Source organism: Chelonoidis abingdonii, chromosome 6 (genome assembly GCF_003597395.2).
Source record: "Chelonoidis abingdonii isolate Lonesome George chromosome 6, CheloAbing_2.0, whole genome shotgun sequence".
NCBI classification, from domain to species: Eukaryota; Metazoa; Chordata; order Testudines; family Testudinidae; genus Chelonoidis; species Chelonoidis abingdonii.
Window position 1 is genome coordinate 126719782 of NC_133774.1, and position 23242 is coordinate 126743023.

The 23242-nt window shown below is 39.8% G+C and overlaps 1 protein-coding gene across 3 annotated transcripts in view; it reads left to right on the forward strand.

The window, feature by feature from the left end:
• DGKQ (diacylglycerol kinase theta) overlaps positions 1-23242 on the forward strand; it is a 144833-nt gene that overhangs the window by 39930 nt on the left and 81661 nt on the right. For all 3 annotated transcript variants that reach the window (XM_032767097.2, XM_075067398.1, XM_032767096.2), the window contains exons 3-6: positions 15100-15199; positions 18723-18808; positions 20910-21035; positions 22574-22727. In XM_032767097.2, coding sequence (XP_032622988.1) covers positions 15100-15199; positions 18723-18808; positions 20910-21035; positions 22574-22727 — 466 coding nt within the window. The remainder of the gene's footprint in view (positions 1-15099; positions 15200-18722; positions 18809-20909; positions 21036-22573; positions 22728-23242) is intronic.

A 23242-nucleotide genomic window follows, 5' to 3' on the forward strand; every position in this document is an offset into this window, starting at 1 on the left:
GCCCCCACCCCTTATCCAACCCCCTCAGCCCTGGGCCCCTTACCATGAGGCTCCACACAGCCCCTCCCCTCTGGTTGAGTGGGGAGCGTGTCTGCCTCCCCGCGGAGCCAAACGCTGCCCCGCGGGAGCGAGCAGCCCCAACCCCCAGAGCGCTGCGCGCGGCGGCAGGGCTCCAGGGGAGGGGAGAAGGCGGGGGAGGGACAGACAGCTTGCTGCACTCAGCCCTGGAGCGCAGACCCCCGCGGCTTGCCTTGCTGGGAGAGTGGGGCCATTTCCCCACCCCGTGCGCACGGTTATGCTTCTGCTCCCTGCCCCCGCGGGGGAAGTGGAGGCAGAGGAGAGCGCGCCAGGCTGGGCAGGATTTTTAGTGGCATGCTGGAGTCCTGGCAGGCTCCAGTGTGCCATTAAAAATTGGCTCGCGTGCCGTCGGTTGCCGACCCCTGGGCTATGATTTGTTCATTTAAATTTGGCGTGTGATTTTAAAATATCAGTTCTTCTTAATTGTGTGATGAAAACCATGAGTCTGAATGTATTAATGTTATAATCTGATATTACAATATTGTAGTCTAGTTGTTTTTATTTATGTCTGGATGCAGGTTGTTTTCCCCACTTTTCTCTGATATTTTATCTGATGTTTTTTCTTAAACAATCAAAATACAAACAATAGCATATTTTATTTAACTTTAGATCATCCTTTCCTACACCTACAGTTATGCAGCATGCCTTGTAACAATTGGCAGCTTTCCACACTCAGAATTGTCGACCTGTCAGTGTTGCTGTACAGAGTTGTAAAGGGCTGAAGAGCTTTCATGTAGAAAGGTGCTATATAAAATTTAAGATAGTCCAGAAGTAAACAGAACAGTTTCTTCACAAAATGCACAGTCAACGTGTGGATCTCTTTGCCAGAGGATGTTGTGAAGGCCAAGACTATAAGAGGGTTCAAAAAAGAACTAGATAAGTTCATAGAGGATAGGTCTATCGAAGGCTATTAGGCAGGATGGGCAGGGATGGTATCCCTAGCCTCTGTTTGCCAGAAGCTGGGAATGAGTGACAGGGAATGGATCATTTGATGATTGCCTGTTCTGTTCATTCCCTTTGGGACACGTGACATTGGCCACTGTTGGAAGATGGGATACGGGGCTAGATGGACCTTTGGTCTGACCCAGTCTGGTCATTCTTATGTTCTTGTTTTCTTGATCTGATTATCTGAGTTCTGTTAACCCTGGACCACTGAGCAAGTGAAGGCTGCCTTGTGAGAGATTTTGTTTTTTGTGTAGTGTACATGAAGTAAATATTGAACTTGGTTCTTAATTAAAAAATATAACAAAGCAAAACTACTAATGATGGTTTATAATATATGTGGAAAATTTATTTTTGCATCCATCACCAACCCAGATTATTTACATGTGGTTCTTTATGGAAAGCTCTGATGTATGAAGTGGTGTTAAGAGGGTATTTTTCCTGTCATTTTCTCCTCGTGTATTAATATTAAGCTTATGACATAAATTACATTTTTAATCTCTTGGATTTTATCTGGAACAGACAACAGCCTTTAAAGTCCATCTGTGACAATGTTTCATTTGATGTTAAATCAAACTGTCAGAGAACCATTTTTCAGTGATTGTCTCATGGAAATTTTCATATCTAAACAGAGCTTGCTTTCCAGGATCAAGTAAAGGCTCATACAGTCTCAAACATGTCATGACTGCAGCTAGTCTCAGATAAGATCTGGACTAGGAGATTCGCAAGGATGTCTTACTAAGTTGTTTTTTGCTTAGACTTAGTGTTTCAAACTGGAATCAGGCCATGGTATTTCAAAACCTGTTTTTGTAGACAGTCCAGCTTGCCAAGTGTCCATTTCTACTGTTCATGAGGTGTTTCTGTGTGTGTTCTGTGTGTTGTGAGGCTGTTAGATACCTCTTCTGTTTCATTTAAAAAAAATACTCTTTGTACTGTCTGAGGTGTTTAAAAAAGAAACTGTATTGTGCTTAGTGATAAACATTGCACATCCTCACTGCGTGTTTCATCCAAGTTATGTAGGTGACGTTACGTGTTGTGAAAGTGTTCTCCGGGCTTTGCCTGGACATAGAAATATTTGCATTTTTCTTTTGTTTTGATTTAACAGATTGTGGCCATATAGAGAAGTTTTTTAGTTTTTACGAGTTTTCTATGATAAATGCTTGCTTTTAGAGAAGTTAGGTATTTGTAGTACTTGTTCTCTGAACGTAGTTGCGTTTAATGCAATTGTTACCCAATATTTATATTTCTGTATGTGGACTGGAATCTGTCATAGTCCAACAATATTGTATTAATTTTGTGCAAACTAGGATATCTATACAAAAGCGTGCCGAGATACTGATTTAGAACTGCACGCCTGTATTACGGCGTTTACAAGTTTTCTGTATAGTAATTCATTTAGAACTTATTAGTTATTGGTTACTTGCATGTGTGATATTGATATTTAACTTTTTTCTTGCTGATTCAGATACTGGGAAATCAAGATTATAGTTCCCATAAAATGTTGCCCAAACACCAGAATTTGCTGTTGACTGTCTTGCGGAAGAGATGTCACTACTGTTGCTTCAGAGTACTAGTGTCTTGGGTGAATGTTTAACAAATGAAACTGGTGAATGTAGCATCTTCTCCCATGCCCATGAATTGTGATTGACTGAGCACCATTTGCTCCCAGTAGGTAGAAATCTAACTTTCCTTCCAGAGACCATATCCCTTTGAGCCCTGGGAAAGCTTACATTGTTTAAATTTCTTTTTCACAAATGACAGATTTATTGCCCTGATTACAGGTTGAGGTGTCAGAGTGGAGGCAAGAGGGAAGTGTCAGTGCAGCTTTCCAGGGATCTGTGACTTCATAAGCAGGTGGTTGAGTTTGTCTGTTGACCTGATTTTTTTTTTCCCCATTGGCTCCAGCTATGCACAATTGATTGGTTGCGTTTGTCAGTTGCTGTATTTCTCAAACTACTGGAAGAATCAAAAAGGGATGGGGAGGGGAATACAGAGTTAGGTTAATACCCATTTAAAACTACTGATAATCCATTCTGCATTAAACATTCCAGGGGTGATAGTAACAGTTGCATGCCTCTTTATCTAGTCTTCACCACTGTAGCATTTTACCTCGGTATTAGGAGCCTCAGAGGAGTGAGTTCCACCAAAGGGGTGAAAATCCAAATAGCATCGTCATCACTGTCCCCGTTTGCCTGAGATTTTAAGGACGTGCCTAAGAGTGCTCAATCACTTACTAAGATTTATCAAAATCAGGCATTTGATAACTTCCAGGACTTCAGATACAAATGTGTTATGTTCAAGTGGAGGGAAGAACGTCGAGACAGGGATAGCTTGGGGAACGAGGGATGGAAAGAGGGAGAGGAGCGTGGATAGTGGAGGTAATGTATGAGAGTGAGGGGTGGGAGGATGTTGGGGCAAACAGCCTATCAGAAGATAGAAAACTGTGTCCAGAATCCCAGTGGAGAATGCTGTCTCTTGACATCACCTGCCTTATCCTTCCCTTTTTAGGAGTTGTTGCTTGCTACTGGGATCTGCTTCTGCTGCCCAGAGTGCTGTGGCGCTGCTTGTGGTTCCTGGGGAGGTTCGGTGTCTGCTGGGGCCTGATGTCCCTGGGGGGAGGGTGAAGGGATATTTAAACATAACTCGGGATGATCTGAAGTCAAACAGAGCAGCTAGTTACCAATTGTGATGGTAGCCAGGATCATGGGCTCTGATGAGGTGTCATAGCAACTTAAAATGACCCCAGCTTTGCTTTGTAGCTCATCTGCTGAGCGGTGACATTTCCAGCATCATTGCACTGTCAGTGAGATGAGCAGTACCTGTTGAATCATCAGAATCATTCCTTGGAAGTGTCCCATCCAGTATTGACCCAGCCCAGCCCACCTGAGCTTTGAAGATTAGACTGGTTAGTATGGTGGCAGGTCACTAGAAGAATTTTGTTTGTTGTAAAAATCAGGCTGACACCAAACATTATTCCTGTGAGAGAGAGGGGTGATTTTAGAGATGGAAATGAGAGAACTCGGTTTTGTTTTTTTTAAGTGGTAAATTGTGTGTGTGTGTGTGTGTGTGTGTGTGTGTGTATTTGTTTTAAGAGGCTGGGAAATAGATGGACAGGTGAGCTCAATCTCTGTATGAATCACAGCTAGTGACACTGGGTATAAAACTCTCCTCTCCCTCTAATATAAACATATTTGGGTATGAGATGAGTGACTTCAGCACTCATGGATTTAAAAAAGGAAAGTTTATATATTCTCCTTGTGATAAATGAAGGTCGGGGGTGGGGGGGGGCATAGCTCCATTTTATGGACACCCAGCCAGCCAGTTAGCTATAAAATCCCTTTTGGTGGCTGTTCTCTGCTTGCTTTACCTGTAAAGGGTTAAGAAAGTCACCCAGGTAAAGAAGAGAAAAAGTGGGCAGCTGACAAGAGCTAATGGGAGGGCTAGAACTTTTTAAAATTGGTAAAGAAGCTTTCCCCAGAGCTGCTGAATTGCTGCCGAAGACCCGGAGTGGAAGAAGCTCTGGGGGCCCTGGGCTCGTGAGAGTTTTCAGGGGCCCCCAGAGCGAGTGAAGGATCCCACTCCAGGGACCCCGAAAAACTCTCGGGGGACCTGCGGGACCCGGGGCCTGGGGCAAATAGCCCCACTTGCCCGTCCCACCCTGGACGGCCCTGGCTTTCCCATTGTGTCTGTGGTTATTCTCTAGAGAGGGAGGACAGAGCAGGACAGGGCTGAAGCTATGCTGAAAGCAGCTTTAAAATCAGGTATGAAAAAACATCAGTTCATACCTCAGACCTTCTTATCTGAAACCTCAAATGTGTAAGTGGATCAGAAAAGTTTAGAAAGACGCAATTAGGGTATTTTCTTTTATTTCTGTATGGCTTGTGGACTCCTCTGTGCTAACCCTAGATGCTTTTGTTTGCTTGTCACCTTTAAGCTGAACCCCCAAGAAAGCTATTTTGGGTGCTTAATTTTTGGAATTGCTCTTTTAAAATCTAGCAAAAGCCTAAGTTCCAGATGTATTGTCTGTCTTTTAGTTTTTAATAACATTTTTCTTTTTTAAGAACAGGATTTGGATTTTTGGTGTCTTAAGAGGTTTGTGCATGTTGTTTGATTAGCTGGTAGCAAAAGCCAGTTTCCTTTGTTTTCTTTCTCAGCTCTTTGCCAGAGGGAGGGTGAAAGGGCTTGAGGGTACCCCACAGGGAGGAATTCCCAAGTGCGCCTTCCTGGGCCCAAGGGGGTTTTTGCATTTGAGTGATGGCAGCATTTACCAAGCCAAGGTCAGAGAAAAACTGTAACCTGGGAAGTTTAATACAAGCCTGGAGTGGCCAGTATTATTGTTTAGAATCCTTGCAGGCCCCTACCTTCTGCATTTGAAGTGCCAGTGTGGGGAACCAGCCTCAACACGCCCCCCACCTGCCCCTCTCCTTTTTTTTTTTAAATTTTGACTTCCACAAAAGCTGGACAGGTTTTCAGTTAGGAGATTTTTTATTTGTATCAATTTTAGCGATAAGTGTCGATAGAAGGTCTTGTGTTGTAGGTTGTAACAACAGTCAAAACTTCTGTTGTGGGCTTATGATTGTAAATTTAATTATCCTGTAACAAATAAAAAGTTAATTCTTAGTTGAAAGTTAAAATATCAACTTACTAATATTACTACTTAATTATTAATTTATTACAAATTGTAATGAAAAGTTATTTAATTTTAGTCAATCATTTGAAGATTAGCAAACATGTAGGTTAAAATATCAACACCAAACTTTTTTATTTTTTTAAATACTATTTTCTTGGCATAAACTTGTACATGTAACAATCATATTCAAGATGCATCTGTCTGAGGACTTCATCTAGTGCCAGTTGTTGTACTGCATAAGTGCTTCACTGGTTCTGGAAGGTGAGGTCCCCCCTAGTAGACTTCATGAGATTTCTGCTCTTCTCCTTTTCCTGTGTATGTACAAGTTTTTGACTCTGTTCTTTCCACTCCTCTCCTTTTTGTTTCTTTGGCTGTAGTGTGAAAGTTTTGTTCAAGCCAAGGGGGTCTGCAGCATGTCCTCGAAGTGGCCAGGTTCCAGACTAATCCAGTCTTATCTGGAAGGTCATTTGACAGATGTGCCCCCTTGACTGGGAAGGAGCTGCCTGCAGATCTCTTGTGGTTCATGCTGAGTTTTGTGAGCTGCATTGTTCCCGCAGGACAATTGTCTGGAGCCTCACAAAAGGGTGGGAGACTTGATGTGACGAGTTGTTGAGCTACCAACAAAGCTAGGCACAGTGTCCTTTTTTTTTTCTTACATTATAAGCACAGGAAACTTAAACCAATACAATTTTTTGACTGTTCCAAATGTTTTCACTGCTCCAAATTCTTCATCCTCTCCTCCAAGCCCCTATGTCCTACCTCCCTAGGCAGGAGAACACTCCATCTAAACTCTTGTAAATTTGATGTAAGCTGTAGCCTGTCATGAGAATCACATACTAGCTCTTTCCCATTCAGAAATAGGACTGGTTTCAGAGTGGTAGCTGTGTTAGTCTGTATCAGCAAAAAGAATGAGGAGTCCTTGTGGCTGCTAGAGACTAACAAATTTATTTGGGCATAAGCATCTGATGAAGTGGGTTTTAGCCCACAAAAGCTTATACCCAAATAAATGTGTTAGTCTCTAAGGTGCCACAAGTACTCCTAGAAATAAGATAGATACTCCCTGGACGGTTGTCATTTCATTTTCTATTTTTATTTTTGGTTTTTCTTCCCTTATAGGATCCATAAAGCATTGATTTCCATAGTGGTAATAAAGGCGAGTTCTCAGTTATCAGATTTACTTTTGATGTTGCAAAAAGGAACAGTCTCCAGCAGGTCTTGATGATCACAGAAAACTCTATTGAATGAGTCATTCTTCCAAGTCGAAGCATGACTCTCATAAAAACATTTTCTGCTGTAGAAGAACCATAGGATCTAAGGGGACCCATGTATGCAGACTGCAAGAAATTGACCATAAGCTTTCCAGTTGCAAGGCTGCCCTTGAGAACCACCACCAACAGTAGGTCTAATCTGCTGTTTGTATGACATATTTCAGACAAATTGGGTCAATTGTAGGAATACATTTGCTTCTGATACAGTGAAGTAATGTACGGATTTATACTGTTTCCCTTGCATCAGCCACAATAGAAATTTTGAGTATTGGCTATATTAGCTAATTTGAACCGTATTCATCCGTTTCCTGTCCTGTGATATGTTCCCACCCCTTTGTAATGTTAATTCTTGTTTGATTACAACATTTATATGAGAGAGACTTTGGACTTTTTACCAGAAATTGCTTTTAACTTGCATTCTTCTTGTCCCAAGAAAAGTGGGGAAATTAACATGGTTACTCAGCATGGAGACTACTCGTATTCTTTAGACCAATTTATAAAAAATAAATAATTAGCAGTTACAGAAGGTGCACGTTCTCCTAACCAGAATGGAAGCAGGAAGGCAAGCTAAAACCCGATATAGCTAAAATACAAGATTAGAGGTTCAAACTAAACATACTTTTCAAAAAATAAAAATCCAGACCAAGTGAAGAAAACAGTGGTGATTGGTAAGATGGAAACTAGGAAAGCAAAGAAAATTTGGAGAGAAAACTGACAAATAGAAAAAAAAATCAAAACTCAGGGAATTTTTGAGGTATATTAAAAGCAAGAAGGCGTCAACCACTGAGTCAATGGAGCAATCAAGGCAGAATGTTGTAGAGAAGCTAAATGATTTCTGTGGAAGAGTCTCCCACATATAGGATGTGGACTTGACGTCTACTCCAAACTTTTACTCTTTCCAGATGATGCACTAACAGAGACTGAAGTGTCAAAATAACAAATACTGGAATAAAATGATAAATTGAATAGCAGAGACAAGGTGGCAGAGGTAATATCTTTTATTGGACCAACTTCTGTGGGTAAAAGAGAGAAGCTTTCATACTACACAGAGCTCTTGTTATGGTAGTCACAAGGACTAGACTGCTTCATCCAAGAGTTCTGAAGAAACTTAGGGTGAGAGTGTTCTGATTTTCAAAGCAGTCCTGGGCATTGAGACATGTCTTCCATTCCTGTGGCTAGCCTGTTTAAAAATATAAGCTATCACATATTAAAATCAGCTTCTACACTGGAGGATAGCAAACATACCTACTTCTTTAAAAGGGCACTTGGGGTTATTCTGGGAATTAGACCAGTGAGTGTTACTTCAGTATCAGGTATATTGGTTGAAGTATTAATTAAAGACCATTCTAAAACACCTAGTTGAGCATGATGTGATTAAGGTCTTGTTAAGGTATTTTGTTCCCCAATAGTAAACTAGAATTTTATCGAGCATCTCAACAAAATAGTGGGATAAAGGAGAAGCAGTTGATGTGTCTTATTTGCCTGTTCAAAAGACCCTCAGCTCTTTCACAAGGGGCAATTACGGTAACTAATCCTGGGATGAAAAATAAAAGGCTATAACTAGGACTGTACCAAATTCATGGTCCATTTTGGTCAAGTTCACGGTCATAGGATTTTAAAAATAATAAATGTCATGATTTCAGCTATTGAAATCTGAAATTTCACTGTGCTGTAGGAGTCCTGACCCATCTCCGAAGGCAGCCGCGCAGAAGTAAGGGTGGCATGGTATGGTATTGCCACCTTTACTTCTGCACTGCTGCTGGCAGAGCACTGACTTCAGAGCTGGGCTCCTGGCCAGCAGTTGCCACTCTCCGGACACCCAGCCCTGAAGGCAACGCAGAAGTAAGGGTAACAATACTGCAACCCCCCTACAATAATGTTGCAACCCCTCTCCCCAACCCTCTTTTGGGTCAGGTCCCCCAGTTTGAGAAATAAATCTGTACAGTATAGGGTAAAAGTGCACACAAGACCAGATTTTCCGGTCCGTGATGCATTTTTCACAGACGTGAATTTGGTAGGGCCCTAGCTAAAACAAATTTGAAATTGTCCAAAATAGGAAATGGCATGGTGGGGGAAGAAGTTGGAAAAAGGAGGCTTCTGCCGGTTGTTGGTTGTTTCGGGTTTTGTTTTTGTTATGAGATCAAGCCCTTTAAAAGCCAGGAAAATTCTGAAGATTAAGATTATTTCAAGTAATGTTAATTCATCCACTTTGCATATATGTAATATTTCCTATTCCTTTTCCTCTGTTAAAAACATGTTGTATTGATGATGATCTTAAAGGCCTAAAGAGTTAAAGGTGTTCATGAACTCTTTCACTGTCCAACATTAAACAGCAATAAGTGGGTTCATAACGGATTTATTTGGACATAAGCTTTCGTGGGTGAAAAAACCTCACTTCTTCAGATGCATGAAGAAGTGAGGTTTTTTTACTCACGAAAGCTAATGACTAACAGATTTATTTGGGCATAAAGTGCCACCGGACACTCAGAAGTATTCATTCATATTGAAAGTTTATTGATTAAACACAAGAAAGAACTCAAAATTAAAACAAATATTTATATTGAAACTGTGGTTGAGTGTTTATGCAAAACAGACTTAGTTAGACCTTATCAAAGTCTCTCTCCTTTTAGTGTCAAACTATCAGTCTCTTATTTTCAGAACAACTTTTCTTTGTTGAAAAGGGAAAGGTTAATTTTACTCTGTCCTGATGTGAAGGGCATCTACTTATCCTGTTCTTAACAAGCAGGCAGACTAAAGGTGGAGGAGAGATGGGATAGAAAAGATGGGTGAAACATGGCTTTTGTTGATATTGTTGGAACACTGGATTACTAGTTAATTACGAATGGATGCTTTGGCTGGCTAATCGATCAAGACACCTGATGCTTTGACCCTGGTTAGTTATGATCTGGTCAGGACTGTCATCTGGTTGGATCCTTTCTCCTTAGACAAAGCTGGGTTGGATGACTGCAGTATAGTTGACTTAAGGATTCAATGAAAAGCCAGGAGTGAGATAGGCTAGGAAGAAAGAAAGAAATCGTGGGTGGAAGATAACACAAGAGAAGGGAATTCAGTACAGGATCTTGCATGTCTTTGTGGTGCTGGTAATTAGATTTCCCCACTGAGCGGGTGAGGACTGGGTGTCATGATGATGTGATGACTTTCAGCACTCACAGGAGAAAACCAAGTTCCTTAAACAAGAGCGAGGCCAGACAGCCTTCCCTTCAGGAAGAAAGTCCCTTGATATCACTCAAGAAAATTTCCGTACTTGTGGAATAGATATATATAGGAAGGCAGAATTCACTTTCTTCATGTGGCAGCTAACGGAAGTCTGTTTCAAAAGCAGATAGTGGTTTGAATTACGGCAACCATGTTAAGTCGGTTGTTCGAATCTTAGCTGAGAATTTCCAGACTTCTGCGCATACTTTGTTTTTTCATTGTTTAATAGTGTATCTTAGCAGCTCCCGACGGCACCAAACAGGCCCCGTTGTGTTAAGTGCTTTGCAAACAACTGGGAAGACAGTGTTTGATTTTTCCTGTCCTCAGTTTCACAACAGTGTAATGCCCTGAAGGGCTTACAATCTAATGTAATGTTAATTTTTTAAAAGCTAACATTCCAATAACACATTGTTCTCCCAGGGAGAATGCTTTCAAAGCCTTAAGTCTTTTGACTGGGCATATCTTTTTGTGAGTGTTTTGTAGACCAGAAACAATTATGCATGGCATTGTTGGAAGCTTATCTGTAGAGCAAAGGTTAAGAGAATTGGAAAATCCCTAGCAGAATTAGAAAAGGCTGCTATAGATAGCTGAAAACAGAGTGGTCACCCCCGTACCACAAATACCGGGTAATGTTTCTGTTTACACAATACTCTTGATTTCACTTTATGAACAGTAGTTTGCATCTCAGCCACCCGATAGGAAGAATTGTTAACATAATTTCGAAGTGCCATGATCGGTAAATCATATAAAAGGATAGTGTTTATAGTGGTGGCAACAAAAGGCCTTTGAAGATTACTGAAAGCAGAGCCATTTGATGACGGTAAAAGCAGTTTGTTTATACTGTACACTACATTTCTATATGGTCTAGTAAGTAATACAGCAAGACAATATCCAGTTACGCAACAAGACAGTATCCAAAGGGCAGTACTCAGATGTCTTCATGAGTTATTGGCTGGAAACAAAATGCTGAAATGAAGAATTAGGGAATACTCTGTTCATAAATAAAGTAGGTATTCAAGGACATTTCAGAGTATAAATTGAAATAAGCATGAACACTGACCTTTGTGTCAGTAGAGGTTTGGTCAGTACTGTATTGGCACTTAGACGTTTTTAATGGCATTTCATGGATAAAGTTTCTATATCGTTTTGTACAAATTGATTTTAGTGGCATCGGACTGGAAAAGGAGCTCAGTAATTGATGAGAACTAAGAAATTGCAACTCTTTTTGTGACCATGGAAGCCATCTCCCGTGCTTTTAATGCACAATATTAATATAGGTACTTAGTCTCATTTTAAAATGAGTACTATTTCAGGACTTGGACTACAAGCTCATCACCAGATCTTCCCTGGTAAGGGATTGTCCTGAAGACAGGACAAGAAGTGATGGGCTTAATCTACAACAAAGGGAGACTTACACTAGCTATTATACTTCCCAACTCTAAGGATAGTTAAGCTCTGAACAGGATTCCAAGGAAGGTTGTGGAATCACATCACTGGAGGATTTTAAGAACAGGTTGAACAAACACTCATCAGGGATGGTCTAGGTTTAGATGGTCCTTCCTCAGCAGAGGAGGCTGGACTAGATGACCTCCTGAGGTCCCTTCCAGCCCCACGTTTCTATGATTCTCCGTTGCTGCAGAACATTTAGCTTCCTTGAAATTGACATTTTCTGACAGACAAGTGTTCCGTCTGCTCATTTTTAACCAGCTCTAATGTAAATACAGTCTTGTGGTTGAGATGTTACACACACATATTAGGAAATTTGAAATTACAGTGTGTGCATGTATACTTATAGGAATCATTATAACTTGACCAAAGTGCCATTTTATGTCATAATAGACAATTTAAAAACTAGTGCATATGCACAGGGCTGTGAGTTATGGTTGCCGTGTGAATTATATTGACATTTATGCATCTATGGTCGTAACTTTAGTGTTAGGAAAACATGATTTTAATATACCTGGGAATATTGTTTTAAGTACAATGTTTTAGATGTATTCTTGCCTTTAGGGAGGGAATCCTTTTATCATCATCATCTTTCCCCCTTTCGTCCACCTGAATTAATTCAGATTAAGAGATCAACAATTCATGTTAGGAATCTGCTCAGCCAATAAAAAAAGAAAAAAGGTATTTTACTTTTAGTTTTTCATTTCCCCATCCCTTGTTTCATTTATATGTCAGTCTCTGTCCCATCATTCTGCACCCATCCAGTCACCTGGGATCTCTTTCCCCATCTTGCGACTGACAAACCTTTGTTTCACTTAATTTGTCATGAGCATTTCCGGAATAGAATTGCTTAGCATAATCATGCCTGTGTTCTGGTTTAGTAGAGCTTCCCAGTACAGACCCTTTAGAAACTGACCGGAATGGTATGATTCTGATCAATTTCAGATTGCTGCTAGCAAATACAGGCAAATCCTAATACTCAAGGAACAGTCAGATCTTGCTAAATAATTCAGTGGGGTTGTCTGCTGGAGTGAGTATGGAAATGTGGCATTTGTGTGATCTCATGTATCATCTAAAAGCTGCTGTTAACACATTTTACTGGAAATGATTTTTGTTGTGCAATGTCATAGTGAAATGTTGTTCCAAATGTTCTTCAGATAGTTTTTATCTGAATGTGACCAGGCTAATTGTCATGGAGCCATAGACGATGATAAATGATGTGATGTTGTAGCTTGTCATGAAGTGTACGTGGATTACTCAATTCAAGAGACACACTGTGTGTAATATAAAATTGTAAATTTGAAATTTTAAAATGTAATTAACCTAAATTAACTTTGTAACTTTGTAACACCAGTCATTTGAATTCTAAAGTCTAAAAGAGACATTTATACTTCTGGCTTATTGTATGAGTGTATTAATGTGACAGGAATATGCCACTTCAAATACTAGTGTCCCCAGACTGTGGATCTCTCAAAACTGGGTGACTGGGCAACAAAATGGCAGATGAATTTCAAGGCTGATAAATGCAAAGTAATGCACATTGGAAAACACAATCCCAACTGTACATATAAAATGATGGGATCTAAATTAGCTGTTACTACTCCGCAAAAGAGATGTTGGAGTCATTGTGGATAGTTCTCTGAAAACATCCACTCAATGTGCAGCGGCAGTCAAAAAAGCAAATAGAATGTTGGGAATCCTTAGGAAAGTGATAGATAATAAAAAAGAAAATATCGTATTGCTGCTATATAAATCCATGGTACACCCACATCTTGAATACTGTGTGCAGATGTGATCACCCATCTCAAAAAAGATATATTGGAATTGGAAAAGGTACAGAAAAGGGCAATGATTAGAGGTATAGAATAGCTTCTGTGCGAGGAGAGGTTATTAAGACTGGGACTTTTCAGCTTGGAGAAGAGACGACTAAGGAGGGATATTGTAGAGGTCTATAAAATCATGATTGGTGTGGAGAACGTAAATAAGAAAGTGTTATTTTCTACTTCTCATAATACAAGAATTAGGGGTCACCAAATGAAATTAATAGGCGACAGGTTTAAAACAAACAAACAAAAGGAAATATGTCTTCCTACAGCACACAATCAAACTGTGGAACTCCGTACCACAGGATGTTGGGAAGACCAAGACTATAACAGGGTTCAAAAAAGAATTAAATAAATTCATGGAGGTTAGGTCCATCAATGGCTATTAGCCAGGATGGGCAGGGATGGCATTCCTACCATCTGTTTGCAGGAAGCTTTGAATGGGCGACAGGAGATGGATCACTTGATGATAACCTGTTCTGTTCATTCCCTCTGGGGCACCTGGCATTGGCCACTCTTGGAAGACATCATACTGGGCTAGATGGACCTGTGGTCTGACCCAGCATGGGCATTCTTATGTTCTTATTGCTGTCTGTTCTTGTTGTTTGTTTGGTATCACCTGAAGAAAAGACTCAGTCCCAAGATTCAGCTGTGGTTATTGTTACTAGATCCAGACTCTGTCATGAATAGGAAGATGCAGTGTTAAAAGACCATTTAACACTGTTGAGACATTTTTCCTACTGTATTGGAAGATGAAATTCCACCCGTGCTTTTTTCCATTGGCCCTGCACTTCCCGATCTAGCAGCAATCATTAATATGGGAGAGAAATAATTAGATTTTTGTTCCATTACTTTATAAGAAGAGTATAGTGACACTAAAAATGTTTTGTTAAACCTGTTAGTGCTGTCTATAGCAACAGAATCTTGAGATACCAGTGTCCATTGGGAAGTTGAGCAATTCCTCTTTGAGCCAAGCCACAGATTTGGCTTCCAGTGTCGCAATAATACCAAAACATCCATCCTTGTGATTCAGCACAGTAATTTACACAATCTGGTCGTCTTCCGCCTCGCTGTAAAAAGGGATATTCAAACTGTAACTGTGGCAGTTTGGCATGGGTGTCTTTGCTGTCCAGGCTTTGCAATGTTAAGTTGTTGTTTTGGGTAATGGTCAGTTTGCGCCTTGGGAGGGCCATGTGGAGAGAGCACCCTTGGTCAGTTAGTTGGCAATGGGACTGAGACAAGCCAAAAGACGTGGAGCATAGTGGGGTGGAGGGAAATCTTTAATATTTAAAAAGATTATTCACTGGATATATATGCATCTTTTGGCATTTTTCTTGTATGTTGTTTGTGTTTGTCTTGTCTGTTCAAATACTCTTAAGGGCAAGGACTATGTCTCTGTGTGGGACCCTGATAATAATTGGAGCCTTTGGATGCTATTTCAATAATAACACCTCATTAGTGCCACTTTTTTCTTGTTTCTCTTTTTAAATTTGGAGATGTCTGGGTGTTTATACTCAAACTAGTGTGTTTGTTTTCAGTTTGTGTTCCTCCCCATTTCTGCGTATGCACATAGTGTAACATCATGTATTGCAGCATATAGTAAACAAAGGAAGTGTCAATGACTTAGAATTCTTCTTAATAGTTATTGATATGACAGTGATTGTTAAAGATATACCCTGTATATTTTCATTGACAGATTCCAGTTGCACATTGTTTTGGACCTCCAGGACATTACAAAAGAAAGTTTTGCACCGTGTGCAGAAAGCAGTTAGAGTCCCTTGCATTTCGATGTGAAGGTAATTTAAAACCTGTATATGCACAGTCATGTTGTGTCACATAATAATAGACATATGTGTATTTCTAAAGATCTATAAGATATGCTAATAATAACCCCGAGATAAATTCCTTTCTTTTTGCATTTATAAGAGAAGCTCAACTTAATTTGTACCCTGGGCTGCTTCACTTGCATTGCAGTAGGTTGGAGCGTACATGGAGGGAAGAGGGAATAGGGATAAACCTACAGTCATGTTGGATAGTTTTGGGCCCATTCTGAAGACGCTTGTAAGCAACATCAGGGATCAGAAAAAGGCTTTGTAAAGTTAGTTTTAAAGATTTTTTTTTTTTTTAATTGGGTGATAAAACTTGTGTTTTCTTTTGATGGTCTTCATACTGACTAGTTCAAAGAAAAGGTATTGTTGACAGTTAGGGAGGCACTTATACCTTGAGATGAGTTTTGATTTGATGACTTTCCTTTGTATTTGACAGACCAGTTCCTCTCCCTTTCGGTAGACACTGTCCTTCAGCTGTAAACTAAACAATCAAAGTGTCATTATGAAAGAGCCCTTAAAGACTGCTCAGTTCTGACCCTACGCTCCTGGGCTGAAGTTAACACGTCCCCAGTCATTTCTAAATCTTGCTTTTTAAAGACTGTTTCTCTTTAGAAAGTGGTTGTCTCTAAACTATCCCCTTCCTACTCAACAAATCTGTTCTTTTTGGTATTTGGAGGCATATCTGCCAACTGCAATGCAGTTTCCAGCTTTTACTCTTATTAATAATGCAGAGCCAACATAGCTGTGCTGCGTGGGCTGCAGATTGTACTCTACCAAGTGTACCAGCAACAGAACTGTTGCTTTTTCCAATCAGCTATGCCTGTGTAACCTCACTGAAATCATGATTTGGTTTGCAGAAACTTTATTACTGGAGATGTGTGGATGGAAAGAACTCAGCTTGTCTCTAAGTCCACGCTGAATTTACGAAACTGTCAACATTTTCCTTATCAAATGTGTATTTAAAAAAAGAAAAAAAATAGTTGACAAACAACAACTCTGGAACTGCACAATATCTTTTTTTTACCAAGTAATTTTTGTGGCAGATTTGTAGTCAAGTTAGGAAGTACTTAATCTATTGGGGGAGGGATAGCTCAGTGATTTGAGCATTGGCATGCTACACCCAGGGTTGAGAGTTCAATCCTTGAGGGGGCCATTTAGGGCTTTGGGGCAAAAATCTGTCTGGGGATTGGTCCTGCTTGAGCAGGGGGTTGGACTAGGTGACCTCCTCTCTTCCAACCCTCATATTCTGTTTAGGGATCTCATACTTACTACCTTGTTATAGCAGTTTTCAGAAGGATTCTTTTCAGAGAAGAAGAAGAAGAATGTTGCTTCTCCTGTAGATTTAAACATAAGACAGTCTTTGCTTATGTGCAGTGGCGAATTACATCCACAGCCGTGTGTAGGACTACAATTAGCTGGAATGTGCTTATTGACTTTTTCTTACCACTTACAGAGCACTTTTAAAATTAAGTTTACAGAATGGGTGACTTGATGATTCTTGTAGAAAGCGTGACTGCCATTGTTACTGGCTGTCAGCATGGCTGACTTCTGGCGTCAGACCTGGAATACTCCTCAGAGTTGTGTGAGGTGGTTGGAACAATGGGTTCCGTGAATGTTACAGAAAGAGGTGGTTTGTAGGTGTGGTGGAATCCTGAGATGCATGTTATTGATTTATTTGAAGAGGCAAATGTTGCTGTCTGCCCCGAATGCTCACTTTCAAAGAACAGTTCTGTTTACAACTTAGATTGTAGCTCGTTTTCTTTTCTTTTTTCTTCTTCCAAATAGATTCATGGCCATTTGTCCCTGTGTAATTTTACGTTTGGGGTGTGTCTTCCAGCATTTTTATCCATTCTGTTACATTAACATGTGTGTCTGTTAAGGAGGTCATTACAGAACTGTGTCATTCCAGGTCATGCAAGTTCTGTTACATTTTGTTGAAGCTGTTAACTTGGAATTCCACTTTGCTAATGGGTCAGTGACCTCTCCTTTATAGCTGAAGCTTCAGGTCAGCCTTTAGGAAATCAAAATACTACTTTTGGTCCAAAAGGAAAACTTATCCAAATCTTCATGGGCCACAGTAAGGCTTCTTCTGGTGGAAATCTAACAGCTGGACATATCTGACTTCTAAAACATCTGGCATAAGGGGAGGCTGTAAACCCCCCAACCCCCCCCCCCCCCACACACACTCCGGTGTTCTGTCTCTTGACATTAAGATGGAGACTAGCATATAGAGTGCAAAGAGATTTGGACCAAATCTCCTGAATGGGATAGATATGCCCCTTTTCTAGTAGAATATATTCAAGTTGAAATAAGGAATCCAAGTTGGCATCTGACAGCAAAATGGTTGATTTCAGATGCTAGTCCCTGGGTGAAATTCTGCTGTCTGGCTGTTAGAGTCCACTTATGATTCTGGATTGTCTAATGTAATCTCTCTTTGTGTATTGCACACACAATATTTGTGTATATTCAGTGGAAAGGTGATCTAGGTTTCCTGGGTAACCTAACAAGCTAAACAGAGGCACATGGAAAAATATTTCCTTTTGGTGCTACAAGAACTCTTTGACGCTCCTAATGAACTCTTCAGGTCCTTTAGACTTGTCATTAAAGGTGCTGGAGTAACGGTCCTGATGATGGATTGCAGGTTCCCAACGAACAGGTACAACATACTGTAGAGGCAGCGGCAGTGTGTGTGTATGTGTGTGTCTGTTTACTGTGTGCTCCTAGGCCAGCTAAGGATGTGGCAAGGAGGAAGCCTGTCTCTTATTTAGGTATCAGGTTAAAAGAGTGCAGTAGTTCAGTGTCCCAATATACTGCACTTACCCTGCTTTGGAGGGACACTTTGTCAGACACCATGTCTGTTCATTCCCTGGGACCCCTACTGAGACTCTGAGTTAGGCAGAGTGGAGGAGTTGGAAGATGGGATTTTTGGAATGTCTACAGCCGCCTGCCTCCTCTCCCCCTGCGATGTCAGAGTATTTAAGGATACTACTTGGTGGTTGGCTATCACTCCTCTGTATTTAGGACTTCATTGTTTTTCAGCTATAGAAAATAGAGAAAGTTGCCCTTCCTATTAATGGGGGTCTCCTGAACTCTACTTTCTCATTTTGTTAAAGCAAAATTTCCAGTTTAAGGTGAGAGAGGTGATTATATTAGGGAAGAGGACTGGTTTCTTTGAATCAGACTATAGACATCCATATAGTAAACTAGCCAATTGTTGTTCTTATCTTACTTTATTGGAAGAAATAATTAAACCACTCAAGCGCAAAATTAGCTCTGCCTTCCTACATACTTTCTTTTTCAGTTAAATAATAGTTGCATCAATTAAATGCAAAGTAAATTGAATAACACGCACCATAATACAGATAAACTTCTTGCTTTTTGTCCGTCTTTGCTGAAGAGTAAAAGTCATGAGAAATGCTATGTGGGGAGATAGGAAAATAAAACAAACCTGGGTGCTAAAGACATTTCCTGTTTAATTTTTTACTTTCAGTGTGTGAATTACACGTGCATACAGATTGTCTCCCATTTGCTTGCAGCGATTGTCGTCAGTGCCATCAAGATGGGCATCAGGATCATGTGAGTGTTAACTTGTGTGGCTAGAACAGAGTATGAAGTATAATCAGTTACTTTCAATGTAAAACAAACCTGAATCCTTCCCCTCCTCCAATAACATCCTCCTCTAGTTTCTGTTGTGTGGCTTAATGCGTGAGTGACATTGTTTTGGTAGATGTGTTCCTTATGTATAAGGAACAGAAAAATACATCCTGTATATTATTGGATTTTGTTGTGAACTGATGCTACTTTTTGTTTTCTAACATGTTACTGACATTTGTCCAATGGAGAGCAGGATGTTGCTGCTAAATTTTAGACATGCTCGGTGGAGCTCAAGTTGAGCATACCCAGGGGCATTCAGAAAATCTCAGTCTTTATTTAAAAACAAACAAAAAAGACCAATCTGGTGATGGGGAAATGGAAATTCCCTCTTCTCTCCGAGGCTGCTTCTACCTCTTTTTTTTTTTTTTTTTGCTTCTCATGATATGAACCTTTTTTAGAGACACTGTAATGCAAACGGTACAAGCCTGTTGGAACGACAGATATAATTATCATCAAAATACAATGTGCCCTTCCTACTGATGGATCATTTCTAAATAGTAGTGTCCTCTTTGGGAAGGGGGAAATGATTGTACAGCTGTTGCACTTCTCCCTGTTGTACTTCAGTTAATTTAGATTTTGTAGCCAAAACTTTAAAAGATGACTGCTGAAAATTAGGGTAATTTAGTGGATGTTGAGGCCTGATTTTCAGAAGTGCTGAGCAGCCAGCAGCTTCCATGGGAGTCAACAGTTACTGCTGAATGCTGAGCACTTCTGAAAATCAGACCTAAATGTGGTGTTAGTAGTACCGTAGCTTTTAGCACCACTTTTAAAAATGTTTGGCCTTCTCTCTCTCTCTCCCTCTCCCTCTCGTACTGAAGGCTGACTAGGCATTTTGAAAGGGTCTGTTACTATAGTAGCTAGAGGTGCCATTTGTTGTGTATACCTTTAGGGTAAGAATACTACATTGTGGGCTGTTTACAGAACATAAAATACACATTAATATTTCTGTGTGCGGTGTTGTAGCCATGTCGGCCTCAGGGTATTAGAGACAAGGTAGGGGAGGTGAGATCTTTATTGGACCAACATCTGTTGGTGAGAGAGGCGACTTTCGCGCTTACTCAGAGCTCTTCTTCAGATGTGGGAAATGTACTCAGAGTGTCACAGCTAAATACATGGTGGAACAGATGGTTTAGCATAAGTGGTTAACGCATATTTCAAGGGACCATTGCAGGTGAAGTGGCCTGTTAACACCCTTGCAGTTAGGGGAGGAAAGGAAGATGGGGGTGGCGGGGGTGGTGTTAGTGGTTACAGATTGTTGTAATAAGTCATAACTACACTGTCTCTTTTCAATCCATCCTATTGAGTGTCTAGCAAAGTTATGAATTTAAGCTCCCAGGCTCGTCTTTTGAAAGGCTTGTGCAGGTTTCCTTTGAGGATGAGGACTGATAGGGCAGACATAGAGTGATAGTTTGTGAAAAGTGTTCACCCACAGGTGATGTGAGGTTTTTGTCTTCTATCGTTTTCCTGTGGTTTTTCTGCATTTTGAGCTTTTGAGCAATGTGACACACCCCAAGGATGCAGAGAATCGTTGTAGAAGCCACCCATTTCTGAGAGCTCTAAACCCATTTCAGGCGGGCTGCTGCTTATGTCTCAGGCAAAATGTTTAACGTTTGCGCCTCAATTTTTTAACCTGTAAAATGCTAATTCTAATCTCTCTGAATATTTTGAGAACTAAGATTTGTAATGGGCAGTGAAGATGGAAAGTGCTATGTAAGTGCCAAATATTGTTCCTTAAGTTGATGCATTTATTACAGAACTAAACATTACAATGCTCAGGAAAACGGGACAGTGAGACTTCTTTATCCTGGATTTTTTGTGGGATTTTAATGGCCTGTTGCAAACTTGCTTACTCCATATTTCAAAGGAAAATAATTAAATATTTTATATATTAATTACATTAAATATGCACAACATTCGGTGATGTTTTTCCTAAAGTCTTTAGGGTTAATTTTAAACTAATCATGTAGGGACATGGTTGTATTTGCCATTTGGTATAATACAATCGATTGATCCATTTTCTCAGGATACATACCATCATCATTGGAGGGAGGGAAATCTCTCGTCCAGTGCTCGCTGTGAGGTCTGCAAGAAAACCTGTGGTTCTTCGGAGGTGCTGTCTGGCATGAGGTGTGAGTGGTGTGGGATTCTGGTATGTAAACGTCATTGGTCATGTCTGTGGAAATAAAAACCTTGTTAATTTGATGTATTTAAAACTGGCCATGAATAAATCAGTCATTTGTTGGATGACACTCGATAAATCAGAGCAAAAGTAAGTTTGGGGTTTGTTTCCTTTAGTTTCCAAAGTGGAGGAATTTTAAAATAAGTGGATAAAATTAGGAAATTCTTAATGCTATGTCTTAACAGGATTCTTTGGGGGTACTAACACTGTATAGTTAACTGCTGCTTCTTCGTTCAGTACACGGCTGCTATTCCATTTCTTGTCTTGTGGTTCTCACCCATTCAGTATGTTACCAGTTAGTCCCTGTGTTATTGATGTGAATTGTAAAAAGAAACAAAGATTTATGCTGATTACATGGAATCCCTACTTCTAACCTGCTCATGTTCCCTTTCACTGTGGAATCTTGTTGAAACCCGGAGATTGTTCCCAACATTTCTTAACATGTATTTGATTTTGTGGTCATCCCTTTGTACTGCTAATGTTTGATTCCCATACAACAAAAGTATCCTTTCATCCAGAAGAGAACCAAAAGTGCTTACAGACTTATAACTGACATACAACCTACTGTGTAGAATAGGGGTCACTGCATCCATCATTAGTCACCTAGGGGGTGAAACGCAGAAACAGTGCCTAGAAATAACACACAAATCGTTAGGGGATAGAAAGTTAAAAACATATTTAATAATTAAAAACAAACTTATTTTTGAATTGCCACACTAAGTCTTAAAAGTTACAATAGCAAGCTTACCTGTATCTTAAGGGTTAACAATTATTCAGCGTTTCAGGTATATTTCATGTCAATTATTTAGATATTCAAGCACATTTTTAAAAAACAAATACCTGAAATAACACAGATCACCATTTTTCCTTAATTTTTTGCGAACTTCTTTTATTGGCTCTGTTCATCGGTTTGTCATATGTGTTTATCATAATCTGATTCCAAGGATAATAGATGGTCTAGAATAAATGTAAGGCAGAAATTTACTCAAGGGTCTGGGGTGATGACATAAGCTTCAGAAGGGACAATTCCTGAATTTGTCAATGGAAGTAAAACCCCAGGAGGAGATCGCAGCCCCGACTCCCTACAGGGTAACCTATTAATTATAACACTAGTGTCCATGTTTTGATCATCTTCCCACTTGTGAGTACCACTAGAATGCAAAATCCAATGGTTCAAGTGCAAAACAATCTTACTATTGTTCCTTTATGTCAATGTATGTAAAACTTTAAATTTCCGTAGAATGTTTTTAATATTTTAAAAAGTGTTGTCACATGTTAAGAATTCTCACTGTTATGTCAATAACAATATCGAGAGTTAAAATCAAACCCGAAGTAAGTGGCTGCAACTCCATTAATTGCACAGGAGATGGACCAATTTACAATAAGTATGAATTTGTTCCAGCATGGTTTGCAAGGCCACTGTCTAAAATTTTGTTATAGTGAGTTAATTTTTTTACAAGTTTAATGTCTGAGGTTTGACACGTGTTTAATGATGTTTCTGTTTATAGGCTCATGCTTCTTGCTACATTATTGTACCACCAGAATGTACTTTTGGAAGATTAAGGAATATGATTCTTCCTCCGAATTGTGTGCGGTTAGTTTCTCGCAATTTCAGCAAAATGCACTGTTTTCGAATATCAGAGAGCCTGCAAACAGAACCAGGTAAAGACTCTGAAAATGGTATCCAATAGAGTGCTGAATATATGGAGGTACTGTGTTTTGCATCAGTATTGAACTGAATCTTTTAAGGTTGCTGATCATGTAATATGTCTTTTTTGAGGATGTAATATTAATCTGTTACTAGCTAAGTCTGCTACTTCTGCTACATGATATGGATTCTAAATACAGAGCCTGCTGAATTCTTGTTTCTATTTGACTATTTGGCATCAGTTCTATTGAGTTTGACAATAAATATCTAGGTACCTTGGTTTTCTTGCTATAACGTGTTCTAAAGAAAGCCTAGTTCCAACTTGCACATAACATGAGGGTATATTTACAAACATAGGGCATTTTTTATGAAGGAGAAGACTAGTTTTTTTGTGAGCAAATCATGTCTCAGCCTGTAGCTTCTATTATTCCAGAGCTGAAGCAGCAAAATGTCACTTCTGCATTTATAGGAAAAATAAATCTCCATATACAGGGTGGGATGGTAAAGGAAAAAGCAACTGCGTTTTAAG